At 50.5% G+C, this 26,266-nt stretch overlaps 1 protein-coding gene and 1 long non-coding RNA gene across 3 annotated transcripts; one reads left to right on the top strand and one right to left on the bottom strand.

Annotated features, from left to right (window-relative positions):
- The first annotated feature begins 1,533 nt into the window (after positions 1–1,533).
- Positions 1,534–22,610, top strand: ASTL (astacin like metalloendopeptidase). Its single transcript, XM_043536271.1, has 12 exons — positions 1,534–1,669; positions 4,338–4,448; positions 5,162–5,223; positions 8,778–8,868; positions 9,445–9,562; positions 10,623–10,804; positions 11,473–11,554; positions 12,127–12,272; positions 12,691–19,827; positions 20,952–21,080; positions 21,983–22,110; positions 22,449–22,610. Exons 1-12 carry the CDS (start codon positions 1,612–1,614, stop codon positions 22,569–22,571), a joined length of 8,367 nt encoding a protein of 2,788 aa, XP_043392206.1. The 5' UTR covers positions 1,534–1,611; the 3' UTR covers positions 22,572–22,610.
- On the bottom strand, positions 2,894–25,747 carry LOC122463866. Of its 2 annotated transcripts, XR_006287528.1 has the most exons (4): positions 25,602–25,747; positions 6,572–6,665; positions 5,086–5,912; positions 2,894–3,093 (listed from the first exon to the last, which is right to left on the bottom strand). It is a non-coding gene; the product is annotated as an uncharacterized LOC122463866 (long non-coding RNA). The 2 variants fall into 2 exon arrangements; XR_006287527.1 differs by lacking the exon at positions 2,894–3,093 and having other exon boundaries at positions 3,683–5,912.
- Between the last annotated feature and the right edge of the window lie 519 nt (positions 25,748–26,266).

The following is a 26,266-nucleotide window of genomic DNA, read 5'->3' as shown; positions in this document are numbered from 1 at the left end:
TACTGAGGATAAATATTGAAAGCGTCAGTGGGCAAGGGGCCGGATCCACCACATCCTGGCGGTGTGCACTGACCACCAGGCTACAGAGTCATTCTCACGTTTGTTCTCTCTCTCTCTCTCTGGACCAAGACTTCTGGGGATCTTCCATTAGCCAGCTTAGGTGGGGAGCTTGTCCATAGTGTGGGTCTGTCTATCCCTGCAGCGCTTCCCAGCGTGTCTGTATGCATCTGTGTGTTCCTGCCGTGCTTTTTTGCTCGTGTGTGATTGTGCGTCCAATCACTGTTGTGGTGTGAGTGTGTCGCTCTTCAGGAGCGTTGGTTTGTGACCCGGCAGTGGGTATGTGAACGTAGCTGCAGGGCACTCGGTTTTGCTTACGTCAGTGTCACTCTGCAGTGTGTTTGCGTGCTGATGTGCGTGTGTGGAGGAGATGTGAGCTGGCCATGAACAAGTCGGGGGGGCGGGAGGGGGGGTGAGGTTCTGGACCAGCCTCCCAGAAGCAGTTGTTGGAGTCGGAGCTGGACAAATGTAGGAGTGTGATTGTAGGACGGGTACTTGTGATGGTGGGAGGCAGGGCTCACTTCTGGTCCATGTCTTATGTTCCTAAAAGCTCATGCTACAGGCTTGCAGCCGGCCACTGGCAAAGGTCAGGAAGGAAAAAGGGTTTTTTAAATCTCTTTGCTCTGAAGTATCAGGGATGGCCATGGCTGGAGACGGGACACTGGACTGGGTGGGCCAGGCATGGAGCATTCTTTCTCTCCGGTGCTTGGCTGGGCTGGTTCTTGCTCACATGGTCAGGGTCTCGCTGATTGTCATATGTGGGGCTGGGAAGGAATTTTCTCCCAGGTCAGATTGGCAGGGATCTGGGGGGCGGGTTCACCTTCCTCAGCAGCTTGTGAGTGGGGTCACTTGCCAGGATTATCGGGATGAATCTCATTTAATAATTTCCTGCCATCGCAGGGAACTCGGGCACTGGGGCACCTCAGACCCTCCTATTCTCTTCCTGGGGCACATCACAGTCTAGTCTCCTGTGGGCTGTAACGCTTTAAACTCATTTTGGTTGTTGGGTACTGTGTGGGTGCTGGGTAGCCTGTGACAGGCTCGTGGCCAGACTAGATGATCTGGTAGTCACTTCTGGCCTTCGACTCTATGGTTATCTCTGCCCTGAGACCCCATGAGGTGGGAGGGTCCCAGAGCCTGAGCTCCAGCCCAAACCTGAATGTCTACACCTCAATTTTACAGCCCCGCAGCCCAACCCCCGCCCCACGAGCCCAAGTCAGCTGGCACTGGCCAGCCACGGGTGTCTCATTGCAGTGTAGATAGACCTTAGATGTATGTGCAATGTATTACAGTGAGTTTGCAGCTATAGGGAAGATACATGCTGCTATCCCTGCAGTGTGTGTGTGTAGCAGTCTCTTATTGTTGTTCTGTGGGCTCTGTACAATGGGTTAATTGATCATCCCTTAATCAGAGGGCCAGTTCCAGGTGTGCCTCTCACCTGTCCCCTATATAAAGATTCACAGGGGCCCAGTGCTCTGAGTAGGTTGTGTGCTAGTTGTCTAAGTGTGTGGTGCATCATAGCGGTTGCTGGTCCTTTGGATTTCCTCCTTTGCCATGGGTTTGCCTTTTGGCATTTGGCCTATATTCATAGGTCTTATCTGGGTAGCAGAAGGTAAGGGAAAATTCTGCCTGTTCCATAAAGATGTTGGCTTTTTCCTGTGTCACCATTAACAGCTTCTGCTCTTGCTCCATTGAGCATAGCTCTAGGGGAAATGGGAAAGCCCCAGAGCATGGTTAAGCAGCCCCCCTAAGCTGCAAACCTGTAACCTCACTACATAATGCAATGTTTAGAGCCTCAGTGCTCTCTGCCTTTGTAAATCAGTAATGGACTAGCAAGGAACGGGTGCTGGGCATGCCTCACCCTTGACTTTGCTGATTGGCTTGGAGATGCTCTAGTGTCTCTGTAGATCACAGAGTAAGTGTCAGCTGAGAACTCCCATGTTGGTGCTGGAGCTACTTCAAAAGCTGGGATCTGCTAGGGAGATGGGCTCACAAGTGGCTTTCTGCTAATGAAGTGACATCTAGTGATTGGAGCAGAGCTGCCCACTTAGGATGATGGGGAAGCTTAATTAGAGAAGCTGCTGGGCTCTACAGTACAGGCCCAGAGAGCTTAGGGACACCTGGCTGGGTCTGTGCCTTTAATGAAGGACTGTCTCTCACTTTACTCTGGGTTTTGCCTAAAGAGTAAGATGTAAGGGTGGCTTCCTTTGAGAAGAATCACATTGGGTAGCTCATAAGATCTATTTTCTAATAATACTATATTGGAAGCTTTTGTCTTATTAGTGATCTCATCCCCTCCTATTTTTGCAAGCTCTACTCTACCAATTTTGCTAGGGTTTGGTTAAAGGAAACAACCTAGGTGTTCCTCCTTGAGCCCGGAAGCTGTCAAATGTATCTAGCTAGAGCTATGGCTTGTCTAGCTCTCAGCAGGTGATCTCCGTTCAAGGGGGTCCATCCACCCTGCCCCAAATGGGAACTCTGAGTAATACTAGCCAGAGAGCAAGACTGTACTGCTTTAAACATCAGGGCTTTGGTCTTTTAAAGACTATACAGGTGGGATCCATGGAGGGACTTAAGTATGGCAATGCTGAGTGTCCTGTGACCTGGGGGCAGCCTAGAGTTTACTTCATTGTCCTAGTTAAAAGCCCAACTCTCCTAGAAAAGCACCTGGAGACACAGAATTCAATCAGGATTTTCAGCAAGGATTGCACAGGGTCAAACTCCCCTCCCCCCAAAATTTAAGAATTAAGTACTGACTTCATAAAATATGAAAAACATATAAAATAGCCATGTTAGGTTGTAATTTTTTTAAGCAACATATAATCTTCTCTTTAGGTTAAACTTGTTTTCTTTATGTATAACTGGTCCGTCCCCACAAACACAGTAAGAAGAAACTCTGTCACCAAAAGCTCAAGTTGAGTTCACCTGGGTCTGTTAGTCTTTGATCACTAAACCTATAGAGCCTGCTGAGTCAAAAGCAACTGCTTCCCTCCATTTGCTTGTAGAAATTTTCAGCTGGAATCCATGCAGACTCCTCTGAAATAACCCTTTGAGTTAGTTGGCCGCTAAGCGATTAACCAGCCACTGAGTTAATCATATAGATTTTTAAAAAGCTTGCATGAAATACAAAATTAATAGCAAAATAAATGACCCTTCCCCATCACATTTAAATAAGAGGAAAGCTGGTGAATTGTACTAGTTGAGCTCATTTAACTAAAACAGTTTGGCTAGAATCAAACCTTTAACGTACACTCTTAAAATAAATTGACAAGGGGGAATGGGGTGGGACAGCTTCCTGTAATGAACAGTGCTAGGGCTTCCCTGGCGGAGGGCTAACAATCCCTAGCCTGCTGCAAAGTGCTTCAGAGTTCGGGAAAACCACCTGCGTCATGCCGCTGGGCTCGGCTTCTCCCAACCTATGCTGGGCACGCAAAGCAGCTGCCCTGACTGGCCACCCTCATGGTGGCCGTACCCAAAACTACCACCCCCCACACGGGGAAGTATCCTCCCACCTTCTTGTGAACTGTCTAAATGGACCATCTTCATTATCACTACAGTTTTTTCCCCCCTGCTGATAATAGCTCATCTTAATTAGCCTCTTACAGTTTGTATGGCAACTTCCAGTGTGTGTATATAAATCTTCTTACTCTGTTCACTTCTATGCATCCAATGAAGTGGACTGTAGCCCACAAAAGCTTATGCTCTAATAAATTTGTTAGCCTCTAAGGTGCCACACGTCCTCCTGTTCTTGTGACCTGGGCACTCCAGGGGTGAGACCTTTCAAGAGTTGGAATGGAGGCTCCTGGTGTCTAAAGGCAGACTTGGTAAAAGTGACGACAAGCTGTGAGAACAGCATGCACCTGACAAATCTGGCCTGTACTGCTCCGAGCGGTCTGCTGCCTTTCCTGGCTCCAGTGGGGCCCTGCAAAGCCAATACTGCTGTGGGAGAGGGAGCTGTATTCTAGTTTGTCCTGGGTGCAGCTGGTGCTACCTCCATCACAACATGCCCAATTTTGAGATTGCCCTAGTGCCCTGACCCAGGCCTGACTCTGGGTGGGTGGGTGATCAGCACTCTGAATAGCAGCCCTCTCCATGTGTCAAATCAGGCAGCCCAGATCACAAGTCACTCCTGAAACTGCAGCTGGAGTTGGAGCTCAGTGGGTTAGATACTGCTTGGGATGGAAAAGACGTGAAACCATCTTGATGGCTGTCCCTGACTTACCCAAGAGGGGGTGGGAGTGAAATCTCCAATAACTTTTTTTTAATCTCCCTCTGTCTAGCTCTCCCTACAGGAGGCCCTGGCAACTCCCTCCAGCTCAGAAATCCTCAACATGCTATTGGTATGGCTGGGAATCCACCTGCTAGTGATGAGATCCTCAACATTAACCAAGGTAGGAAATCCCCTTGTGTTTTGAGGCATTTGTGTCTGCAGATCCATCTGAATGCTAGAAGCTCATATTTGCTGGGTCCTGTTCTGCCCAGATGTCCACATCTGTATGACCAGGAATGCCATCTTCACACCAGCCAGTGTATGCAGGCATGCTCCCTGCCTCAGCTGGGGCTCTGCTGATGGTGGCTTATCCCAGCAAGTCTCCAGCAGTGTCTTGGTGTGGTATGGGGCCCGCAATTCCCAGAAACCTGAACTGACCCAGCTCATCTCAGGCTTGGGTTAAGTGGCCCAATTGGTGCGCCATGTGCCTCTAACCATCATTCTGAGGTCTAGCAGCTCTTGCTGGGGCTCTGCTTTCCACACCTGTCTCTCAGACCCCTCCAGACTTGGGAGTGGGCAATGGGATGCCTGTGATAACACAAGCCATGAGAACAGTGGCCAAAAGCACATCTGACCCAATCCCCCTGTGGGGGCAAGGGGAAGAGACTGGTAGTAACTAAGCATGGGCAGTGGACAGCTGCCAAACAGATGGCTGGCTGCCAAGCAGCTGATTTACGCTGACTCCTAACAAACCGGCTGGGTGGAGCTTCCTGGCATCAGGATGCAGGGAATGTTCAGACTCTGGGCTGGCTGCTCACCTGGTGATGCAAGCAGGTGAGGTACCTGCCCCGAGGCATGGGGTGATTCAAATGATGGGGATTCTCCTACTTCCAGAGCTCATTCCTCCAGAAGCACCGGAAAGCAGCTTCCTGCTGGAGGGGGACATCGTCAAGGAGGTAAGTGACCCTCCAGGGGGTGAGGGGTGAATCCATTTGGAGGAGGGATGGTTAACAAGGCAGGATCATGAGGCCATATCTGTTGGCAGGCCTCTAACCCTGAGCAGGGTGCTGCTGACAGAGGTGGCGGAACTGGATCAAGGATGGGGACCCCTGCTGATGTGCCAAACTGTAGGTCAGTGCATTTGCTACAGCAGCATTAAAGCAAGATGCACACCCTGCCCTGGGGAGAAGGGAAGCCCAGAGGAGTAGTCAGCAGGGGCACAGACAGCCCTCTCAACTAGTGTAGTGTCTTGGCTTTCCTTTTAAAATCTCTCTAGCTGTTGCAGTGGCAAAGAACAAATTCGCTGGAAAACAAGTTCCACCGATGCAGAGATGTTTTACCCCCTTACCTATTGTTTGCAGAGGGCCTGAACAGCCCCGTTTGTTTAATGAGTGCTAAATCAGCTATTGTGGTGTGATTTAGATGTCAGTATTCACTATCTTCACTGCTCAGCACATGTAAGGAAAGCAATACTTACACTGGTGTTACAAAGTGTGGGGAGAATGACTCCTGAAGATGTGGATGTCTCTGCTGTGCAAGGGGGTGACTGTTCATTTTCCTGCAGGAGGGGTGGGGGGTGGGCTTCCAGAAATCTAGGCATGGGGACCAACAGGGTCCTCTGAGCCTTGCGCTTCCTGCAGTGGTCCTGTTAAAAGATTGAATTGACATGAAATAATATCAAATTATGAAGGAGGAATATAAAAAGCACAAGTATGTAGGGACAAAATTAGGAAGACCAAGGTGACAAAAGATCAAACTAGCTAATGTGAACAAGAACATCTTACAAATTCATTAGAAGCAAGAGGGAGACCAAAGACGGGGTGGCAGGCAGACGACTCAAGGAGGACAATAACAGAAAATACTGCAGTGGCTGAAGTGTTAAATGCCTCTTCACCAAAAGAATAAGCAGTAATTGGATGACTAATATGGTAAACATCAGTGTAAATGGGGTAGGATCTGAGCCTAACATAGGAAAACAAGTTAAGAATTACTGAGGCCAGGTCTACATTACAGACCTATATCAGTATAACTCTGGCATTCAGGGGGTGTGAATTCCCCCCTGGAGATGGGGGGGGGGGGTCTATGGGAGCAGCTCTCCCATCAGCATAGTAGCATCTTCAATGAGGTGGTCCAGCTGCAGCTGTGCTCCTGGACATGAAGACAAGCCCCAAAACAAGTTGGATGTCTTGCATCCTAGAATACTTAAAGAACTGGCTGAAGAGATGGGTCCTTAACAATTTCTGAGAAGTCAAGGAGGATGGAGAGATCCCAGAGGACTAAAAAGGGGGCAAATATAGTGCCTACCTGTAAGGGGAAGGACAACCAGGGAATTGTAGACTAGTCAGTTTAACTTTGGTACCCAGAAAGACAATGGAGCAAATAACCAGTTTGCAAGCACCTAGAAGAAAATAAAGTGATAAGTAAGTCAGCATGGATTTATCAAGAACAAATCCCTGTAAAAGAAGGATTTTAGGTAGGTTTGACAGGATGAGAAGCCTTGTGAATAGGGATGAAGCAGTAATCAGCTACATCTTGACTTTAGTAAGGCTTTTGACATGGTCTCATGTGGCCTTCCCATAAACTAAAGAAACGTAGCCTAGATGAACCTACCATTAGGCAGGTGCACAACTGGTTGGACAAGTGTACTCAATGGTTCAGAGTCAAGCTGGAAGGGCACATTGAGTGGAATTCTGAAGGGATCTGTCCTGGGTTTAATTCCAATTAATAATTTAATAAATGACTTAGATAATGCCATGGAGAGTACACTTAAAATTTGTGGTGGATACCACACTGAGAGGGGTTGCAAGCACTTTGCGGGACAGGATTAGAAGTCAAAATGATCTTGACAAACTGGAGAAATGGCTTGAAAGAAATAGGATGAAACGCAACAAGGACAAATGTGAGATATGACACTTAAGACGGAATGAGTTGTCCCAAATACAAAATGGGAAGGGACTGCTTAGGAAGTACGGCAGAAAGGCTTGGTGTTATAGTGGATCTCGGACTTAATGAATCATCACTGTTTGGTGGCTTGCTGCCTTTTGCAATAATATTACATCATTCTGGGATTTATTGGCAGGATTGTTGTAAGCGAGACACAAGAAGCAGCTTTCTGCTTTCCACAGCACGGATAAGTAGGGCCCTACCACATTCATGGTTCATTTTGGTTAACTTCAGCCATAGGATTTTAAAAATTGTAAATTTCATGATTTCTGTTGAAATCTAATTTCAGTGTTGTAATTGTAGGGATCCTGACCCAAAAAGGCATTGTGGGGTGGCCACAAAGTTATGGGGGAGGAGGGGGGGGTTTGCAGTACTGCTGTGCTGACTTCAGAGCCAGGCACCCAGCCAACAGCTGTCACTCTCCAGTTGCCCAGCTCTGAAGGCAGCACAGAAGTAAGGGTGGCAATTCCATGACCCCCTAAAATAACCTTGCAACCCCGCAACTCCCTTTTGGATCAGGACCCTGAATTTGAGAAACAAGGGTCTCCTCTCCTGTGAAATCTTAGCATAGGCTAAGAGCACACACAACAGACTTCATGGGGGGAGAACAGATGTCAGTCTGTGTCATGTTTGATGGAGCCCTACTGATGAGGCCTCAGCTGCAGTATTATGTTCAGTACTGGGCCCTACACTCCAGGAAAGATGTGGACAAATTGGAGAATGTCCCCAGAAGAGCAACAAAAATGAATAAAGATCTAGAACACATGGGTTTATTTAGTCTAGAGAAGTCTGAGGGAGATAGGCCTCAAGTACATGAAAGGTTCTTAAAGAGTAGGCTGATTGCTCTCCTTAACACTGAGGATGGGACAAGGGGCTTAAATTGTAGCAAGGGAGACTTAGTAAGTTTGTCCCTAATGTCTAACCTAACTGTCAGGGTAGTTAGTTTTGCTCCAGTGTTTACCTAGGGAGGTTGTGGAATCTGTCACTGGAGGTTTTTAAGAACAGGTTACGTGAACACCTGTGACAGGTGGTCTAGACTGGATGACCTATTGAGGTCCCTTACAGCCCTACATTTGTGACTTCAGGGCTTATCAATACTTCTCAAGCCAAGCAGAGGACTTGCTAAAACATCTCCCATCAGATTCTGGCTGGAGCAGTGTTCAGCTCCAAGGACCTGATTCATGTGAGCTGCAGCCATATGAGCTGCAATGGGGGGGTGTGTGTGATGGGACTAAAACACAATAACCACTTCACAATGTGAACGCAGCAGCAGAGGGGGGGCTCTCAATGTAGAAGACATGAGATTGCTTCTCCTTGTGGTTCGCTCTGTCCTCTCCCTCTCTTCCCAGTATATGCAGCTTGCAGCAGCTAGCACAGTTAAATTGTATTATGTGGCAGCCACTGACTAAACTTGACTAGCTGGTAATAGGTGTTCAGGGAGGAACATAGGAGGGGGCACACTCAAACTTGGCAGTTTCCTCTGGTCTCAGTGGGGCTAATGGTTGGAGAGTCCAAGCCTATGGACACCTGCCCACCAAACCAGCGTGTTTCTCTTCTCCTGCTCCAGAGTCCTTTCAGAGTGTTTTCATCTGCAAGCCCAAAATGGCCAAAGAGAAGAGGAACTGTCCAAATTCCCTACATCATCTCCTACAAATATGGTAGGTGGTGTCTAGTGCTCAGAAGCCCTTTCCTGGAGGGCAGGTTCCAGGTCTGGGGTGACCAGCACTAGATAGAGACCAACAGGAGAATCCCTGCAGCGCAGAAAGGTGCCTATAACGAGCAACAGCTGGCCTTTAGCACTACAGTCCTGAAAGCCCAGAACAAAGTAACCGCCTTGCCTATCTGGCTGTGGTTTCTCTCCCATCCATAGGAACACAGACTTGCGCTGCCTGGCCCTCTGTGGAAGGGGTTTCATTAGGGACTAATCACTAACTTATCAGACTTCCTACACCAGTTCAGAGGTGGCTTGGGTCACCAATTCCAGAGAGCTCCTGTCCCTCCAGGAACCCTGAGTGTCCCACTAGCCACAAAGCTGAATGCTGGAAATGGTCACCTGGTGTCGAACCACTTGTCTGTTTATGTGGCATTATGCTTCCCCTGTCACCTGACTGGAGTAGCTCCAGCTACTAGTGGGGAAGCTGGTAGGGCTGGAGCTCCATGGCTCAGATGGGATGTGGTGATGCAGGTGAGTCCTCTAGGTGACATGATACTGAAGCACCTCTCTTCTCCCCCAGACAAGCCTAGTGTGAAGATCATCAAGGAAGCATTTGCAGACTTTGCAAAGTTCACATGCGTCAAGTTTGTCCCATACTCATACCAGAGAGATTTTGTCTCCATCATGCCGATGGCTGGGTTAGTACTGAACCTGAGCGGGTAACTTATTAACTGCCTCCGCGGTAGTGCAGTAAAACCCCTGCGCTTGCTTCCTGCTCGCTCATCCAGGCTTTACCTTGTGGTTGTCCTAGGCTGCCTATGCAAACTCCTCTCTGGCTGGTATTATCAACCCCTCATCTGAAGTTTGGGTTTTTTCCCCTTCAGTAAAATTCCTGAAGCAAGCCCCAGCTCCTCCTAAGAAGCTGGGGAGCAGCACAGAACTCTCTCTTGGCTGGAGAGAACTAGCAGAGACTCATTGGTGCAGTACTAAAACCCCCCGCTAGTCAGCTGCAAGAACTTCACCTGGGCCCTTTAGCACCCAAACATGAGCTCCTCCTACTACTTCTACAGCTCCTCTTATCCTCTGGAGGGGGCCATGACGCTCCTAGCCAGTGTAACATCCCTCTTCTCCCAGGTGAGAGAGAGCAGCCCATCCAACAGGCTGGAAGCATTCACATTCAGCAGGGCTTGAACAGGGACCCCTGCAGTCCAAGGAACTCGAGTCTCATCTCTTCTCCCCAGCACAGGAGCCCTCAGCAGTCTGTTTCTGCTCATGTGACCTCCCAAGCTCTTGGGTGAAGAGCTTGCCAGCCATGTGACACAGCAGGCTGGCAACCCCAGCAGGTCCCATGGATGGGGTGGAGGTGGCTGTCTGCTCTGAGTTGGGTCTGCAGAACTCCTACTGAGCTGAATGGCAAAGCTGTCAGATGGGGCAACTTCTCCAATGCCAGGACAGTCTCTAGCTTGGCACTGCCCCTTCTAGCTTGTAGAGATGCTAGGAGCTCTCAAAGTGGACGTGCCTGAAATCCAGAGTGGGAACTGAGGGCCAGATCGTGCCCTTGGTTGGATTTACACTGGTATAACCAAATCAGTGCAGTTCCTGATGAGTGTGGAAGCTCCACGGATGGGCTGAGTTCAGCCCTTGGTTGCAAGACTGTAAACTACACCTTTGCTGCCTTAGTCATGTTGCAGGGGCTGTTCTGCATGGCAGGGTGGCCCCCCTCCCCTTCCCTGAACATCTGTCTCTGGTTCACACTAGGTGCTTCTCCAGCGTTGGACGCACTGGTGGGATGCAGGTGGTCTCCCTAGCACCTGCTTGCCTCAGAAGGGGGAAAGGGGTGACTCTGCACGAACTCATGCATGCGGTGGGTTTCTGGCATGAGCACTCCAGGGCTGACCGGGACAAGTACATTAGCATCTCCTGGAACGAAATCTTGACTGGTAAGTCCCCTGTCCCCTCTGCTGCCCAAGTCTCAACATTCCAGATGAGCTCTCCTGAAAGCAACCAATGACTTGGAGAAAGATATTGCAGAAGTTGGAAGGAGCCTGTCTCCACTCTCTACCTCCATAGCTGATCAAATGTATTCCTTTGGGGAGAACAGAGGGAGTCCCCTTCTCACCCCACTAACACAGCCCAAGCTCCCACTGCTGGACACCTGGGATCTCCAGTGTAGGATGGTGCTGTCGCATGTAGAAATAAACTCCAGTTTCATCTGGGTGGGAGTACATGTATTTCCAGACTTTGGGATTTTTGTTCTGCACAGCAATAGGAGATGCTGGACTTTAGAGCCCTTTCATTAAGAACCAAAGCCACTTAGATTGGGGGCGGGGGAGGGGAGATGCTTATTCTAACAGACCAGGAGGGACTATCTAGATGGAGATGCCAAGCAATCAGTGTGTGTGTGGGGGCAGAGGCATGTAATGCCAATTTAACTGCATCCCACTGGTCTCTTCCATGAGGGACCAGAAGAGCTGCAATTGGAAGGGCATCACTTTTGCACTGGGCAAGTGCCGCTGTACAGAGGGTACTGCAAGTCCCAGTCAATTCTCCATGAGGCTGGGGTTTTAGGCTGTTGGAGAAGATCTGTTACACTCCTCTTGCCTTACAGGCTTTGAAATTAACTTCATGAAATCCTGGAATAGCAACATGTTGGTGAATTATGACTATTCCTCAGTCATGCACTATAGCAGGTAAGCACCATACAAGCACTAGGTGGAGTCAGGCCAGTGGCGGTGCTCCCAAGGCTGCCAGCTTGTTCTCCATAACTTCAGTTCTCAGCTCACAAGGATGCAAATAGAAATCACTCCTTAAATGTGGAAGGACTATAAACCAATACAGTGGTGCCTGCCTGAGTTTGCAGAGAGCCCAAAACAGTTGAGGGGCAAACTGCCCCATTCATTGGAGATGTTGCCTTGGGCGCCCAGTAACTGACATTGCTAGCTATCTCACTGCTATCAAAGCATGTCAGTCAGTCATGTCATATCAGTGTCACGAATGGGTGGTGCTTGGGAGGGAGCCGCCTCTCAATCCAAGCCAGGAATAGTGCATCCTTCAAGAACAAAAGGAGAATGAGTCTAGGTAGATGCTTCTAACCACCAGACAGGATAGGGAAGCTTCTAACCACCTCTCCAGTTACCTTGCCTGATATTCTGAAGCTACCGTTCACCACTACACTAATGTAGGGGACACAGCTTGGGAGAACTCTGCTTCTCCATGGATTACTTGGCCTCCTGACAAATTATTCCTCACTTCTTAATTCTAGGTATGCCTTTAGTATGACAGGCTTGCCCACCATCATACCACTCTCCGATCCTCATGTTGCTCTTGGACAGAGGTGGAATCTGAGCAGTTCGGACATTGCCAGAGTCAACAAACTCTACAAATGTTCTCCGACTCTGACAGAACCAGGTAGGGAGGAGCTGGGTGCCTTCTGTGCAGTGCTTACCCAAAAGGGCTTCCCCTGGGGAGGGGCATAGTGCATTGGGGGCAGTAATGCTTCAAAGCACTTGGGCACAAACCCCTTTGTAAGGGCCTGGGGAGTGGGTTCTCACCTGTGGGAACAGCTAGGTTTGGGGAGGTGGCCTGAAGGGGAAGAGGTGGTGCAGGAACAGGGCCCACATCAAAATGGGGGTATGGATTAAGATTAGGGTGGCTAATTCTCTACAGAACAGATACTAGTTCTATAAGAGGGGTTTGTTATGCAGTAACATGTACTTGGCATTAGAGTATACTGCAGCCATCCTTGGCATTTTGCATAGCTTAACGTGACCCAGTTGAGACAATGTAGGTACATGAATGGATCTCTGCTCCAAACTTCTCTTTCCAGAAAGCCCAATGGAAAGTACCACCCAAGAGACTATAACAGACTTCCTCTCAAATGAGCTGGAACCTTGCCCAACAGAAGGGGAAATCAAAGTATCCACCCCCTCTCCCACTGCAGGAGCCTCCTCTCCAGGAACCAAACCCCCTGAAACAGTCCAATCTGCAAGGGGGCCCTCTAGACAAACGACAAGTGCACCCAGAGCAGGGACAGAGGAGCTCATGGGCAGAACTCCAATGGATGGTGAAGGCCTAAGCGTCTCACTGGCTGGACACCCTATAATGGAGTCAGAGACATTTGAACCTACAAGGCTGTCTACCCATGGCATGACTTATCTGGAGGCTACTGGGAAGTCCCCTCTGCCTCACATGGAAATGGGGACTATAGGTGCTGAGAGGAAACCTCTGATTCCTACAGAGGAAACTTCACTCCTGGGAACGGAATCCATTAAAGAGCCTGACTTTACTACAGTATCAGCCCCTCCTTTAAGACTTGCTTGGCTCTCTGAAGTGACAAATCACCATGGGAAGGCAGTGGAGGGACTAAATACTACTGAAATTCCTACAGATGCTCTTGCAGGGCTTGAATTCCCAGAACTGGTATCTCCTGCTAGAGTTGCCCCTGTGGAGACCAGGGGCACCAGGCCAAGTGATGTGGGAATAGCAGAGACTACAAGCATCCAAGGAACAGAACTGGCCTATCGCTCTACCTATGTGGCACAGAAGGGGCCCTCTCCAGCAACTGAAGTTGGAGTGGTGACCTTGTCTTCAAACCAAACACAGTCTCTGGAGATTCAACCTGAGTTGGCCACAGCAGAGATCACTCTCCCCTCAGAGGAGAGTTTAGTGACCTATACAGCAGTATCTCTATCTCTGGGACCAACCCCCCCTGAGCAAGTAAGTGTCACAGAAACCCCACATCCAACCAGCACTGAGAAATGGACCACTAACCTAGCCAGACTGCTGAGTGCCAAATCCATACCCACCAGGACCAGGTCTGCCCCAACTTGGGAGACTCTATCTGCAGAAACAGAGACTCTCACTCTGAGGTATGCTACAGAGCAGACTTCTCTGCGACCCCCTGTACAGAACTGGACCAGCAGCCCAACTAAGCAGGGAAACCGGCCTGCAAGCAGCCAGGTATACAGCCCAGGGAGTCATGAGCAAAGCACCCTTGCCATTCCTACCAGTGGCATTACAGAGACTGAGCCCACAGAAGAGATGCAACCTACATCATTAACTACCTCCTTTGAGATGGTTCAGAACCACACAATCCACCCAGTGGAAATAGGCGTGCAGGGGGCCACAACTAGGCAGAAAAAAGGTACAGCCTTGCCTTCATCAGGAATTGAAACCTCCTATCTAGCACCTCCTACAAAAGCTACCACCTCCATGGAGACCCAAACCAAACTGGGATTTGTAGCAGCCACAAACGTCAAAGCCAGCTACCGAGATGGCTCTCCTAGCATAACAGAAGGGACTTACTTTCCAGTGACCAAAGTGGAAGATGCTAAGTGTGCTACAGAAGCAGAGACCCTTCCAGTGGATTGGGGCTCCCAAGCCTCTGAACCAGCTGAGATTGGAATGCAAGCAACTAAAACCAACTACAGAAATAAAGAGAGGGTGCACATTGATACATTATTTCCTGTTGGGGGAACATCACCCACATACACAACACCCTCTCTGGGGGCTTCTGAAAACCCAATAACAAACCCACCCAACGCACAACCTACAGAAGCCACAAGAAGTGAGGCTAGAAACCAAGCTACCTTGTCCACCAGAAGCTCACCGGAGATGGGGGTGCAAGAAGCCAGTAACATTCCTCCAAACAGAAGGAGAGGACTAACCTATACACCTGCTTCTGTGTCAGCCTCCTCCACAGCAACTGCATTTAGGTTCATGGAATGTCCGACAAGGAAAGCATCAGGCCTGGGAACTCCAGTGGCTCAAGCCAGCAGACCAAGTGAGAGGGTAACTACAGGAGTCTCACCTGCTTGGACAGAAGCTAAAGACCAATTTAGCTCTTCTGGAACAAGGGAGGCAACTCTCTTTCCAATGAGCAGAGCTACAGAAAAGCTGTATTCTACCCAGATTATCGAGTCTCCAGAGTCTGCCACCCTACCTGAGGTGGAGATAAAGGAACACAGTGTCAGTTACAGGATGGAGGTAGGACTAGTCACACTTACCCCTCCACAGTCAAGACCAAGGACTGCACTGGTGCCATCTATAGAAATGCCTAAGCTGACAGTTCCTGAGAAACTGACCCCTGCCCATACTGAACCCACAACTAACCAAGCCCAAACCGGTATAAAAAATACCAGTCTATCCTTAGTGGGTGAGATGCCTTCCTTACAAACAGAGCCCACCAAAGCAGCATATCCTACAGAGGGACCCTCACAGCTGCAGGCTTCACCTCAGACTTTTGGCTCAATTGAACAAAGACTCAAAACTTCAAGTAAGCAACAAATGCATGCAGCTGTGAGTTCTGGGGAAAGCCTGACACCCCTGGAAGGGATTCCTACAGCTTCCATGTCTGCATGTGAGCTGTGCCATTCTACAAAAGCTCTATCTACTCAAGCTTCTGAGACCCCTACACAGAGACTAGAGGAGGTTAAAGGAAAAACCTTCCCTCTCCCCATGGGAACAACACTGCCTGCAGAAAACACAACCTACATGACCCCTTCTGCCATGGAAACTTCAGAGAGTCCTGTAACTGAGCTACAAACTACAGAAGCATCATTAGCTCAACCACCTCACTCTACCCATGTAGAAGGAACAAGCTTTCCCACAGCCAACCCATCAGAAGTTGTGAACACTCCTGAGACACCAACCACTCACTCTATTCTCACCTGGGAACCCATAGCCCAAGTAGGGTATAAAAAGCAAATGACTTGGTTCCCAAAGACAAGCCCATTGAATGCAGAGCATTTGACTAAAAGAACCTCTTTGGAGGATACTGCTGAGCCAGGGCTTGTGGAAACGACTGGCACCGGAATGGAAGCTGAAGAACATGGTTCTCCAGTAGAGAGAACCTCCCCTGCAATGAGTGAAGCCCCAGAAGTAACATTCCCTCCAGAGACTTCACCCATTTCAGCTGAGTTGGTTGTTCAGGAAGCAATAAGCACCCCTAGAAAGGGAAGCAGATGGGTCAGTCACACAGCTCACTCCATAGAGAGAATTTCACTGGCTGCAACTGAACCCACATATGTAATGGTCCGTGAGGAACCTGGCAACCCAGCAATCAGCACTGAAGCTGGAAACCAGCTGAGATTGTCCATATCCAGCAGCAGAACTGAGATGGGCTCACCTCTGAATCCTTGGGCTCCCAAGAAGGAAGGAAGACTCAGCCCTACGGTCCCTTCTGCAGGAAGAATAGAGTCCCGAGAAGTGGAGCCATCTCTCAAGAGCAAAGCCATGCTCCTTCAGGGAAGTAGGCTCAAGAAAGGCCTGTTCCTCTGGAAACAAACCCAGCCATTTCTGGGAATGAAATCTACTGAATTGGTGACAACCACAGAAGAATCTCCACTCCTTACTGAGACCTGGCAGCTGCACCAAGCGCAGACAAGTACCAATGCTCCTGCTATGCTGTCCCTAAGAACAGAACAGGTCACAGGGGCTCATCCTGCTAGGGAGGAGACCTCTCTGCTCCCTCCACAACTGACTCCTGCCTCCCCTGAGTCAAACAAGCTTATGAGCTACAGAGCAACACCTGCCACAAGCCTCTATGGAGAGGAGGCTGCACCAAGTATCTTGGCTGTCAAGAGAGCTCCCTCAACAAGAACTACCAACCTCCAACCTCTAGAAGAGAGCAGGACAAGCCGCCCGGTTGAAAGGGGAGTACAGGAGGCTGACAGCCATGGGAAGAAAGGTAGCAAGTACAGTCATACTCTTGCCAGGGAGAGTTCGCCTGCAGGAACTGAACGGTCTTGTAAAATGGTGCTGGCTGCAAAAGCAACAGGGGATGAAGGGATGGGGACAGCAACGCACGTGCAAGGAACGGAAGGTAGAGAGCAGCATGCTGCCCCTGCAACAGAGGGAATGCTACCTGTGGACACTGAAACAACAGAAGGCTTGGCCCCCTTTTCAGAGGCACTTGGGACTCAAACCACTAATGCCGTTGAGGTGGTGGGTACAAGAGAAGCCCCAAGCAGCCCCAGAAAAGGGGGCAGAGGAGAAATGTCTAGGCTGACTCCCACTGGAATGCCAGCTGCAGCAGTTGAGAGACACGTGGAACCTTCAAAAGGAACGTCCGCCACAGGGCGTCTTGAGACCCAAACCATCAGCCACCTGGAGTTGGCAACAATGACGATCCCGTTCAGCCAAAGGAAAGCTTGTTCGACAACCGAAGAAACTAACTCGCCAATGACTGAAGTGGTGTACAGACCATTCCTGGAGGCTCCGACCAAACCCACTACCCGAGCTGTGCTGGGGCTGCAAGAAGCCCAGAAGAGCCCCAGAAAGCAGGGTAGTGTGTCCATTCCTGCAGAGGGAACTAAAGCCACACATGTAATGCCCTCACTGGGGCCTTGGGCGTCTCTGGAAACAAACCCAAGCACTGGGACAGCAAATCCTACAAGCATGGGTGCTAGCCTCCACAACACCACACCTGTTCTCAGCACGTCAACTGAGGTGAATGGGCAAGAAGCCACAAGCAGCCATGGACAGAGAAAGGGAGGACACCCCTACGCTGCCACTCCTGCTGGCACGTGGCCTGTAACAAGGGAGTCGGAACACAGAGGGCAGAGAACCCTCGTTCAGGAGACCCAATCCAACAGCCCACATGGGAGAGGCACAACAGAAACCACATCAACTCAGGCCAGAGCCCCAAACCTCCCTCCCATCGAAGAGGGAACTCCCATTGCAGACACAGCTACTGAAGTCATGCGTTCCACCAGGGTGATGCTGCCGCTGGAGGCTCCTGAAAATAAGACAGCTAGCCTAAGAGAGGTGGCAATAAAGGAAGAAACTAGTAGTCATCAAGAGGAAGGTGGCCTGTCTACTACCCAGCCTCCACCTTCAGGCACCCTAAGCACTGAAACAGCTGAGCAAGTGCAGTCTACACAAGTAAATGAGCAGACGCTTCCCGAGAACTGGCCCACCAGTCACCCTGAACAGGGGACAGGCAAACCCACAACTGACACCACCCAAACAGGTGGAGAAAATACCAGTCTAACCTCAAGGGGTGGGGGGCCTTCCCTAGAAGCAGTGACCCACTGGTTTGATCTTGCAGAGGGCACCTCACTGTGGCAGGCTTCACCACACCAAACTTTCAGCCCAGCTGAACTTCAAATAGAAACTCTAAGCAGCCAAGAAACACCTGCCACGATCCTCCACAGGGAAGAATATGGCCAAAACCCTAAGTCCCCAGAAGGGACGCAACCCGCAGAAACAGAAGCGTTGGAACAACTAGGGCTCTTTACAAAGACTGTATCCATGCAGTCTCCTGAGACCCCAACACAGAGACTAGAGGTCAGTGTCTTCCACAGGAAGAGAGGCAGTGGAAAACCCTCTCTCCTCTCCATAGAAACAACACTTTCTGCAGAAAGTGAGACTGACATGGCATCTTCTCCCAAGATAGCACTTGGTATGGAAGCTTTGACAGGTCAAACTGAGCTGGGAACTGCAGAAGTTTCACTAGCCCAGCTGCTTGGCTCCTCTACACCTGCAGAGAGAGCTCGCTTTCCAGGGGCTGAAGCGACAGAAGCTGGGAACTTTATTCCCAGCAACGGTACAGAGACTCAAACCATACTCCCAGGTGAGACCAGGGAACTAATTCCAACAGCAAGGACTCCATCTGCAGGAACTGAAGCCACAGGACAGTCTTATTCCACCACAGTGGGGACCACAGTGAAGGCTGCTGAGACCCCTAGCAGCCCAAGTGAGAGGAGGGGGTACACAGCCACAGGTGGCAATAGAAAGAAAAATGGAGAACAAGCCTATACCCATTCTCCTATTGGAAGCATGTCTTCTGCAAGAAGTGACACAACTCATGCCAGTCCCTTTGTGTGGCCTCCCTACAACCAAACTTCACTGGCTTCCACAGTGCCTGTGAAGACTCCATTTGAGTCTGGCGCTCAATCTCCTCTTGGAGGAATTCCACCTGGAGAAGTGGAACCTACATATATTGGATCTTCCCTTGAGACCCAAACTGCAAGCCCACCAGCAGGGGGTAATGGCGGGAAATACACCTCCATCAGCAGAGAGAGTGTAACACCAGCGGGTCACTGGGATCTGGGAAATGAAATCTCTGCCCTAGAACAGCACTCCGGTCTATCTGAGAAATGGGCTCTCAACACCACCAAACTGGCCAACGGTGAACTGTCAACCCCACAAGCACAGGTTCACAGAGAGAACACTACCACCAGCTCTGCAGCAGGAGTGATGCCAGCCCCAGGCCCTAAAGAAGCACATGGCATAAAAGTGACACAACTGAAACGGGCTTTTCAAAAGCACCCCAGTGACCTGTTTGCAGTGGACCCAGAGCTCCTACACCTTGTTGGCAAGAGGTCCTTGCCAGATACAGAGGAAAGCCCAGCCCCACCCCATGACAGCAATCCAGACCTCAAAGTGATTACCCCAACCCATGGACACCAAAAAATGCAGAGTCCCCTGTTTTCAAACACTCTAGAAAAACCAAGGGCAAAGGTTCTAGAAGCATTCCAAAAGCAGCATGCCCTGTTGCCAGAGTTTCAAATGTCCCCTGTCACTGGATTATATCCAGCTGCAAAAGAGATCAGGAGTGTTCCTTGGGGGCTTGAGACCAGTACCTCTGATTCCACTCCTGACCATAAGCATGGGCTCTTCAGACCTAGAGAGCTTCTCTTCACAGGCAGGAAAAAGGCAACTAGCCAGACTCCATTCCTGCTTTCTGCCAAAGCCGTGCAGGCACCAGCACCCCCTGCCATGGACAAACCTATTGCAGCTCCTCCACAATCTGGCTCTGGTAAACGTGCACACCACAGCCTACCAGCTCAAAGGGCTACAGTGCAGCCTGGCTGGCAGGTCTGTGACTTTGAGAAGGACTTGTGTAGCTGGCAGCAGAGTGATACTGATGACTTTGACTGGATACTTGCTGGGGAGAGACCTTCTGCTAGATCAGCGATTGGCAACCTCTCTGAAGAAACCCATTATTCTTCCTCCAGGGGTAAGTTCTGCTCTCTTGGCCCCTCTCTGAGCAGTGGGGTGGGAGTAACTATCTGTGCTGTGGGATCCAGGAGTGACATGGTTAACCAGCCCTTGTGGAGAGCAGGCCAGGTACCACATCAAGACATGAAGCCTTTATCAGCTGAGTCATGGAGCCTAATACCAGGGGGGTCTGCATTGGGACAGACTGGCATCTGCTGGCCTGGCAGCCTCCCCTTCTGGTGACTGGTAGCCTGCTCAGCAGGAGGAAAGGAGCCATGGCAGATTAAGCATGTTGCCCTCTGACCACCACTGCTTGGCTGATCACAGGGAAAGCTCCTATTGCAAGGGAAAGCTCCCTCTTGTATGAGGGCTGGAAGTGCTCAGCCTTGCACCAGGCTATAGGCCCACGAGGACCAAAGTAGCTGGTACAACTCAGGCATATTCTCACCCCAGTCCTTGCAGTGATTTTTTTTTTGCAAGAGTGGAAGCTGAGCAATGGGAGGAGAAGGGACTCTAACAAAACCCTAGAGTCAAGTAACCCAACTATCCACTGACTCCCCACTTGGAGAAAGGAAGTCTGAATGAGACCACACATTAGAAAGCAAGGTGTGGTGTCTAACTCCTGAGACTTTCCCAGAGGGCCCCTGGCAAAACCAGCAAAGATCAGTGATGAGCAGAGTTGGTATTCCAATTCTAAGTTCTGAAGCTTTCATGCATCCTAAAGAAATGCAAGGCATGAGCCATCCCCTAAACTTTCTTTGCAGGTCACTTAATAGCTAAAACTTGGGAGCAAGCAGTGCTAATGTAGACAGACCCTCCATGGGTGTTCTCCATTCTATTTGGAGAGGTATTCCATAGTATCCATATACTCAGCCCACCACAAACCAGGAACTAGACACCTGAAAGCCTAACCCTAAAGCCATTTGGAGGAGGATGCAAATTGTCACTTCTGTGTTACAAAACCCTTAATCCCATACTTGGTTGAATTACCAGCTCTCCCATGTACCTTGTTCAGTCTTGCATACATGCTCTTACACCTGACCTGTCTGCTTGCTACCATGACAGGAAGAAATTCCCTAAACAGGGGAGGGGCAATTGGGGAAGATTACTACATTTGATTCAACTTTTGTCATCTTCCACCAGGTGGTTACATCTCCCTGAAGTCCCCTTCTGCCAGGCAAACCACAGGACAAAAGACTTCTCTAATCAGCCCCATCCTGCATAGGATTGGATGCATCCACTTCTGGTACAGTCCACTGGGCTCTGCCATGGGTAAGCTTGGCTTTGTGCCTCTGACCAGGCTTGAGAGCATGGAAGACTGACTAAATACAGCAGCAGCAAGCTCAGTCTTAATGAGCACGTGCTCTACAGCATCCTGGCAATACCAATACTGTCTGAGGGCTCCCAACGGGGGAAAGGAGGTGGGGCAGGACTGGCCCCTGAATTCTGAGCACAGCACTGCATGGCTTTGTCTGGAGCCGTAACCCCCAAGTAACAGATGCTTCCCATATTAGGCCTTGGGAAGAACTCCCCCAGAGGCCTAAGCCTGTGTCTAGATCAGTGGTTTTCAAACTCTGGGTCAGGACCCCAAAGTGGGTCGTGACTCTTTCTTTTTTTTTTTAATGGGGTTTCCAGGGCTGGCATTAGACTTGCTGAGGCCCACGGCCAAAACCTGAGCCCCACCGCCTGGGGTCAAAGCCCAAGGGCTGCAGCCTTGCAGGGGGGCTCAGACTTCAGCTTCAACCTTGGGTGGCAGGGCTCAGGTTACAGGGCCCCCCATCCCCCCCCCCCCCCCCCGGACTGAAGCTTTGGTCTCTTCTCCCTCCATCTCCCCCCCCCCCCCCCCCTCCCAGGGTCATGTAGTAATCTCAGTTGTCAGATGGTCACAGTGCAATGAAATTTGAGAACCCCCAGCCTAGGTGATCTATGCAGCCACCATGCACACGCCTTCAGTGTAAGCGCATGGTATGTCTAGTGGTGACCATTAATAGTAGCAAAACACTGTTTGTCTGAGCTACAACATGGTGGAAGTGACTACTCCCATGAACCAAAGTAGCCCATAAACTCTCATCTGCAGGGAGCTTTAGGGAGGGGACAGGGACCATGTTTGGTTTGTTACTGGCCTTTATCTGAGTCTATATCCTGTTGGCGCTAATTGCTTGAATTCTCACCAGGCACAATAAACATCTATATCAAGTTGGCAGATGCCCCTGAGTGGCACAGAATCTGGTCTGCTGAGGGGCAGCAGGGCACAGACTGGCATCAAGTAGGCGTGGAGGCCTCCGAGTCACAGAAGCTGCAGGTGAGAGTCCCTTTGGGTTGGTCTTAAGTCTCAGCTATTCTATTTCCCCCTCTCTGGGTGAGGAGGGAGGAAACAGTGTGCTGGTGATCAGGAGGCTCTTCAGGATGATGCTTGGTAGCTTTAAGGGGGAAAGGCTGTGTCCAGAGTAGACTTGGAGACAGGGAGCAGCTCTCTCCATAGAGCCTTCCCCTTCCCACCTGCGTGCGTTCTCTACGGATCCCCAGCAGAGAAGGTTGCAGGAACTAGGTATGTGCCGTAAACTGCAACACTTCCTGCTGTTGGCACTCATGGAGCCCAACTCAAAGCCACGATCTAGTGAAATCTCTCTCCTCCTGCAGGTTATGGTGGAAGGCGTCATTGGCCCAGACGCAGGGAGTGATGTTGGCATTGATGACCTGGCTGTCTGTGTGGCAGAGTGTCAGGGAAGCTGTGACGAGCTGATTGCTTTATACAAAAAGTGAAATGAGCAACAAACTAAATAAAGGTTTTAAAGTGCAAAATGGTCCAGAGTCTTTCATGGGACTGGACTGATCAAACCCTGATCAACTTGGGCAGATGTCCCACAGGCCAGCACCCTGGACAGGTCAGAGTGTCTGACAACTAGGTAGGTGGCCCTTGGAAGGACAGCTGGGCTCTTAGACCAGGGGAGGTGGCTGTATCTCCTCCACCCTTGGGGAAGCACTGTGGGGGGCTGGACTCTTTGCTGGCATAGGGAGCAATTAGACCTGGTTCAGCTCTTTCCATTTCACCCTTTTCACAAAAAGGGCCTTTTCAAACACACTACAGCAGGGAAAATCTTCCTCTTGCTAAAAACGTTTCCATTTTCAAAGGGGTGGGTGAAAATCCACACACTACTACCAAAAGTGCCTTGGTTCTACTCAAACTGAACTTTGAGGGAACTTCCTGCGGGAGACTAACTGGCCTCTTGCCAAGCTCTAGAGCTGTCTCTGAGAGCATGGGCTGTGGGCAGCTAGCCTAGCTTCAGGACAGTAATGTTAGAGTAGGACCTGTCAGAGGCTTGTCTCTGCTCAGAGCAGTGAAATGGCAAATATGCCCACCCCCTGCAGGCACAGCTCACATCCCTTTGCCATTGTTCAAGTTTGGTACTTTGTTTTGCCACTGTTCAAGGTACCAGACTTAAGCTCTGGCTGTTTAATTGCAGTGTAGATATTTGGGCTTTGGCAGGAGCCTGGGAGCAGGAGGGTTTTAGGGCTCAGGCTCCAGCCCACACCTGAACGATCTACACCACAATTAAACAGCCCATAAGCCTGAGTCAGTCAGTTGATGGGTCAACTATGGGTTTAAGTGCAATATAGACATACCCAGTGTAAAAACCACTGGCTTAACTCAGAATTTTGTTAGACTTGTAAACCAGGGGTTCCCAAACTGGGGGTCAGGACCCCTCAGGGGGTTGAGGTTATTACATGAGGGGTTGTGAGCGGTCAACCTCCACCCCAAATCCTGCTTTGCCTCCAGCATTTATAATGGTGTTAAATATTTATGTTTTTAATTTGAGGGAGGGTCACACTCAGAGGTTTGCTATGTGAAAGGGATCACCAGTGTAAAGTTTGAGCCACTGTTGTAAACATACTTATTGACCAACTTCTGATCTTGCATACACCAGTGTAAATCTGGAATAAATGCAGCCAGATCCAGTTTCTCACTAGGATAAGTCAGGTGAGAATCTGGCTCATTTTCTTCTTCCCCAGTAGTACTGAGGAAACTCTAATGGGACTCTGACAGGTGCAGTAACATGCATCCTGCACCAAGGGGGATGGGCTTGTAGTCCCTCCACTTCCTCTGGCACCTGCCAAGGTTTCCTTTATCTCAGTGGCACAGATATAGCAGGCTCCCTTACAAGGTCAGATCTCCCCATGCAGGAGATGGGGAAGCTCCCTAAAAGCAGGGGAGGGCACACTGGTGCCCAAACTGTGGCCCTGCCCTGACATCACCTCTTCTCCTCTGAGGCCCTGCCCCTGCTCACTCCTCTCCCTCCCCTCATCACTTGCCCTTACAGCCAGTAAAGAGGGAGGGTGTAGCCCTCCCACTTTTAAGAGCAATAGGGCCATGGCCTTCTAGCCCCCTCTGTTCTGGCACTCCTGTTTCAGGGCCCATGTCCACAAAGACAAAAATGTTCAAAACAAGGTGCCTTAAATCCATGAGAACAGCCAGGCTGGGTCAGAGCAGGGGTCCATCTATCCCAGTGTCTTGTCTTCCAACAGTGGCCAGTGCCAGATGCTTCAGAGGGAATTAACACAGCAGGATCCACCCCACTCACTTCCAGTCCCAGCTTCTGGCAGTCAGAGGTTTAGGGACAACCAGAGCATGGGTTTGTATACCTGACCATCTTGTCTAATAGACATTGATGGACCTGTCCTCCATGAAAGTATCTAATTTTTTTTTTTAACCCAGTTATACTTTTTGGCCTTCACAGCTTCCCCTGGCAACAAGTGTCACAATTTGACTGTGCATTATGTGAAGATGTATTTAGGTTTGTTTTAATCCTAAAGCAGGGAGCCCAACACACAGGAACCTAAACCCTAGGGAGGGGAGCCCTACCCACAGGTAACTCTAACTCCAACTCGCCATCCACTAGGAACCTGAAACCTAACTCCAAGTGACCTACCCATAGGCTGGTGAGCCATACCCAGAAGAGCCACCTCTTCTCCCCTTCTGCACATGCATGTCTTCTCCCTCCCCTCCACAGGGGCAGGCAGAGATGGGCCAGCAGCCAGCCACTTCTAGGAGCAACATGGGGCCACTAGCCACAGCATGCAGGCAGCCTGCCTGCCTGAGCCCTGCTGCACCACCAGCTGGGACTCAAGGGGAGGTTGTCAGATTTGCCCTGCATTTTTGGGGCCTCCCTGTCATTGAGGGCCCTATGTCACTGTACAGGATCAGTGTTGCCTCCATTATAGCTAAGCCAACTCCTCCTTGCCTTAACAGTCTGGGGGCAGCCCAGGAGGCTAGATAAAGCCAACATGGTGGGGTCTTAGCAGGGTGCTGAGCAGAACCACAAGGAAGGCTAGGGTAGGTGTGGCTGGGTGGGAACCAGTCCAGCTGTTGGAGGGACCCCTAGTGAAGCTGCAGGAGGGAGATGTAGAGTGTGCGGAGACCCAGTGGAAAGAGGAAGGCCTTGTGGCTGAACAGTGTGGAATCCCCCATCGTTGGGGATTTTTGTTTGAGTTCCCATTGAGATGAATGGGGAAGTTCCTGTCTCGTGTCTTGGGAAGAGCTGTGCTATGTAAAAAGAAGCCATTGCTACTCTAGCACTCCCTTTCACCTTCAACCCCGCTGTCCACGTAGGAGTAGAGCTCAAGCCTGGTTCTTGACTGTAGGGTTTCACATAGCATGAGCAGTGTCCCCCAGGGCCCCTTCCCTGCAGCAAGCCCAGCAGAATTTTGTGGGCAAATAAATCAAAAGGGGGAAACATGAAGTTTCAAAGGCATTTCCCAGCAACAAAGCTGTTCTGAGTTCTCATTTCTATAGACCTCGTTTTGTTTGAGTCAACGCATCCAGGGCCAGATGTGGTAGGAGACAAGCATCAGTGCTACTGTTTCAGGCTCACTGCGGACTCGGGCACAGGCTGCCCCGGACTGGGGAGGGCTCTTGGCGGCAGACTAGTCTGGGATGAGAAATGACCCCTAGAGAGTGAAGCTGGGAGGCAGGTGTGATTGGGGGGAACTGGGGGCACATAGGGCCAGCCCCCTCCCAACACCCCACCCCCAACCCTCTGGTCCAGCCCCCCCAATGCCCTGCCCCAAATCCCCCAGTCCAGCCCCCTCCCAAAACCCTGCATCCAACAGCCCCCAACCCCCAGTCCAGCCCCCCCCATGTCCTGCCCCCCACCCCCAACCCTCATGGGCCAGCCCCCTCCCAACGCCCCCAATTCCCTAGGCCAGCACCCTTCCAATGGTGGCCCCCCGGCCCCTATTACGCCCCGCCCCCAGGGCAGCCCCTCACCATGCCCCGCATCGCACCGTGAGGCCGGCTCTCAAGATGGCGTCCAGATCCGTCACGCGCTATGGCGACGCTCTCGCTCGCCGTCCCCATCTCTATGGTCAGCGGGCTTGTCTCTATGGCGACGGCCCCTCCTTGACGGCCGCGGTTGCCGGCCGGAGCGTTTAGCGGGGCGGCACGAGCGGAAGTAGCCGCC

The sequence above is a fragment of the Chelonia mydas genome, chromosome 26, assembly GCF_015237465.2.
Source record: "Chelonia mydas isolate rCheMyd1 chromosome 26, rCheMyd1.pri.v2, whole genome shotgun sequence".
NCBI lineage: Eukaryota > Metazoa > Chordata > Testudines > Cheloniidae > Chelonia > Chelonia mydas.
The sequence above is the reverse complement of the archived record's forward strand: the minus strand, read 5'-3'. Positions and strand labels throughout refer to the sequence as shown.

Bases quoted from the DNA above. Each gene is read 5' to 3' on its own strand.
- ASTL (XM_043536271.1), top strand. From the start codon at position 1,612: ATGGGTTTGCCTTTTGGCATTTGGCCTATATTCATAGGTCTTATCTGG. The intron at 4,449-5,161 runs GTAGGAAATCCC...TCCTACTTCCAG, and splicing joins GATCCTCAACATTAACCAAG to AGCTCATTCCTCCAGAAGCA. The intron at 22,111-22,448 runs GTGAGAGTCCCT...CTCCTCCTGCAG, and splicing joins CCGAGTCACAGAAGCTGCAG to GTTATGGTGGAAGGCGTCAT.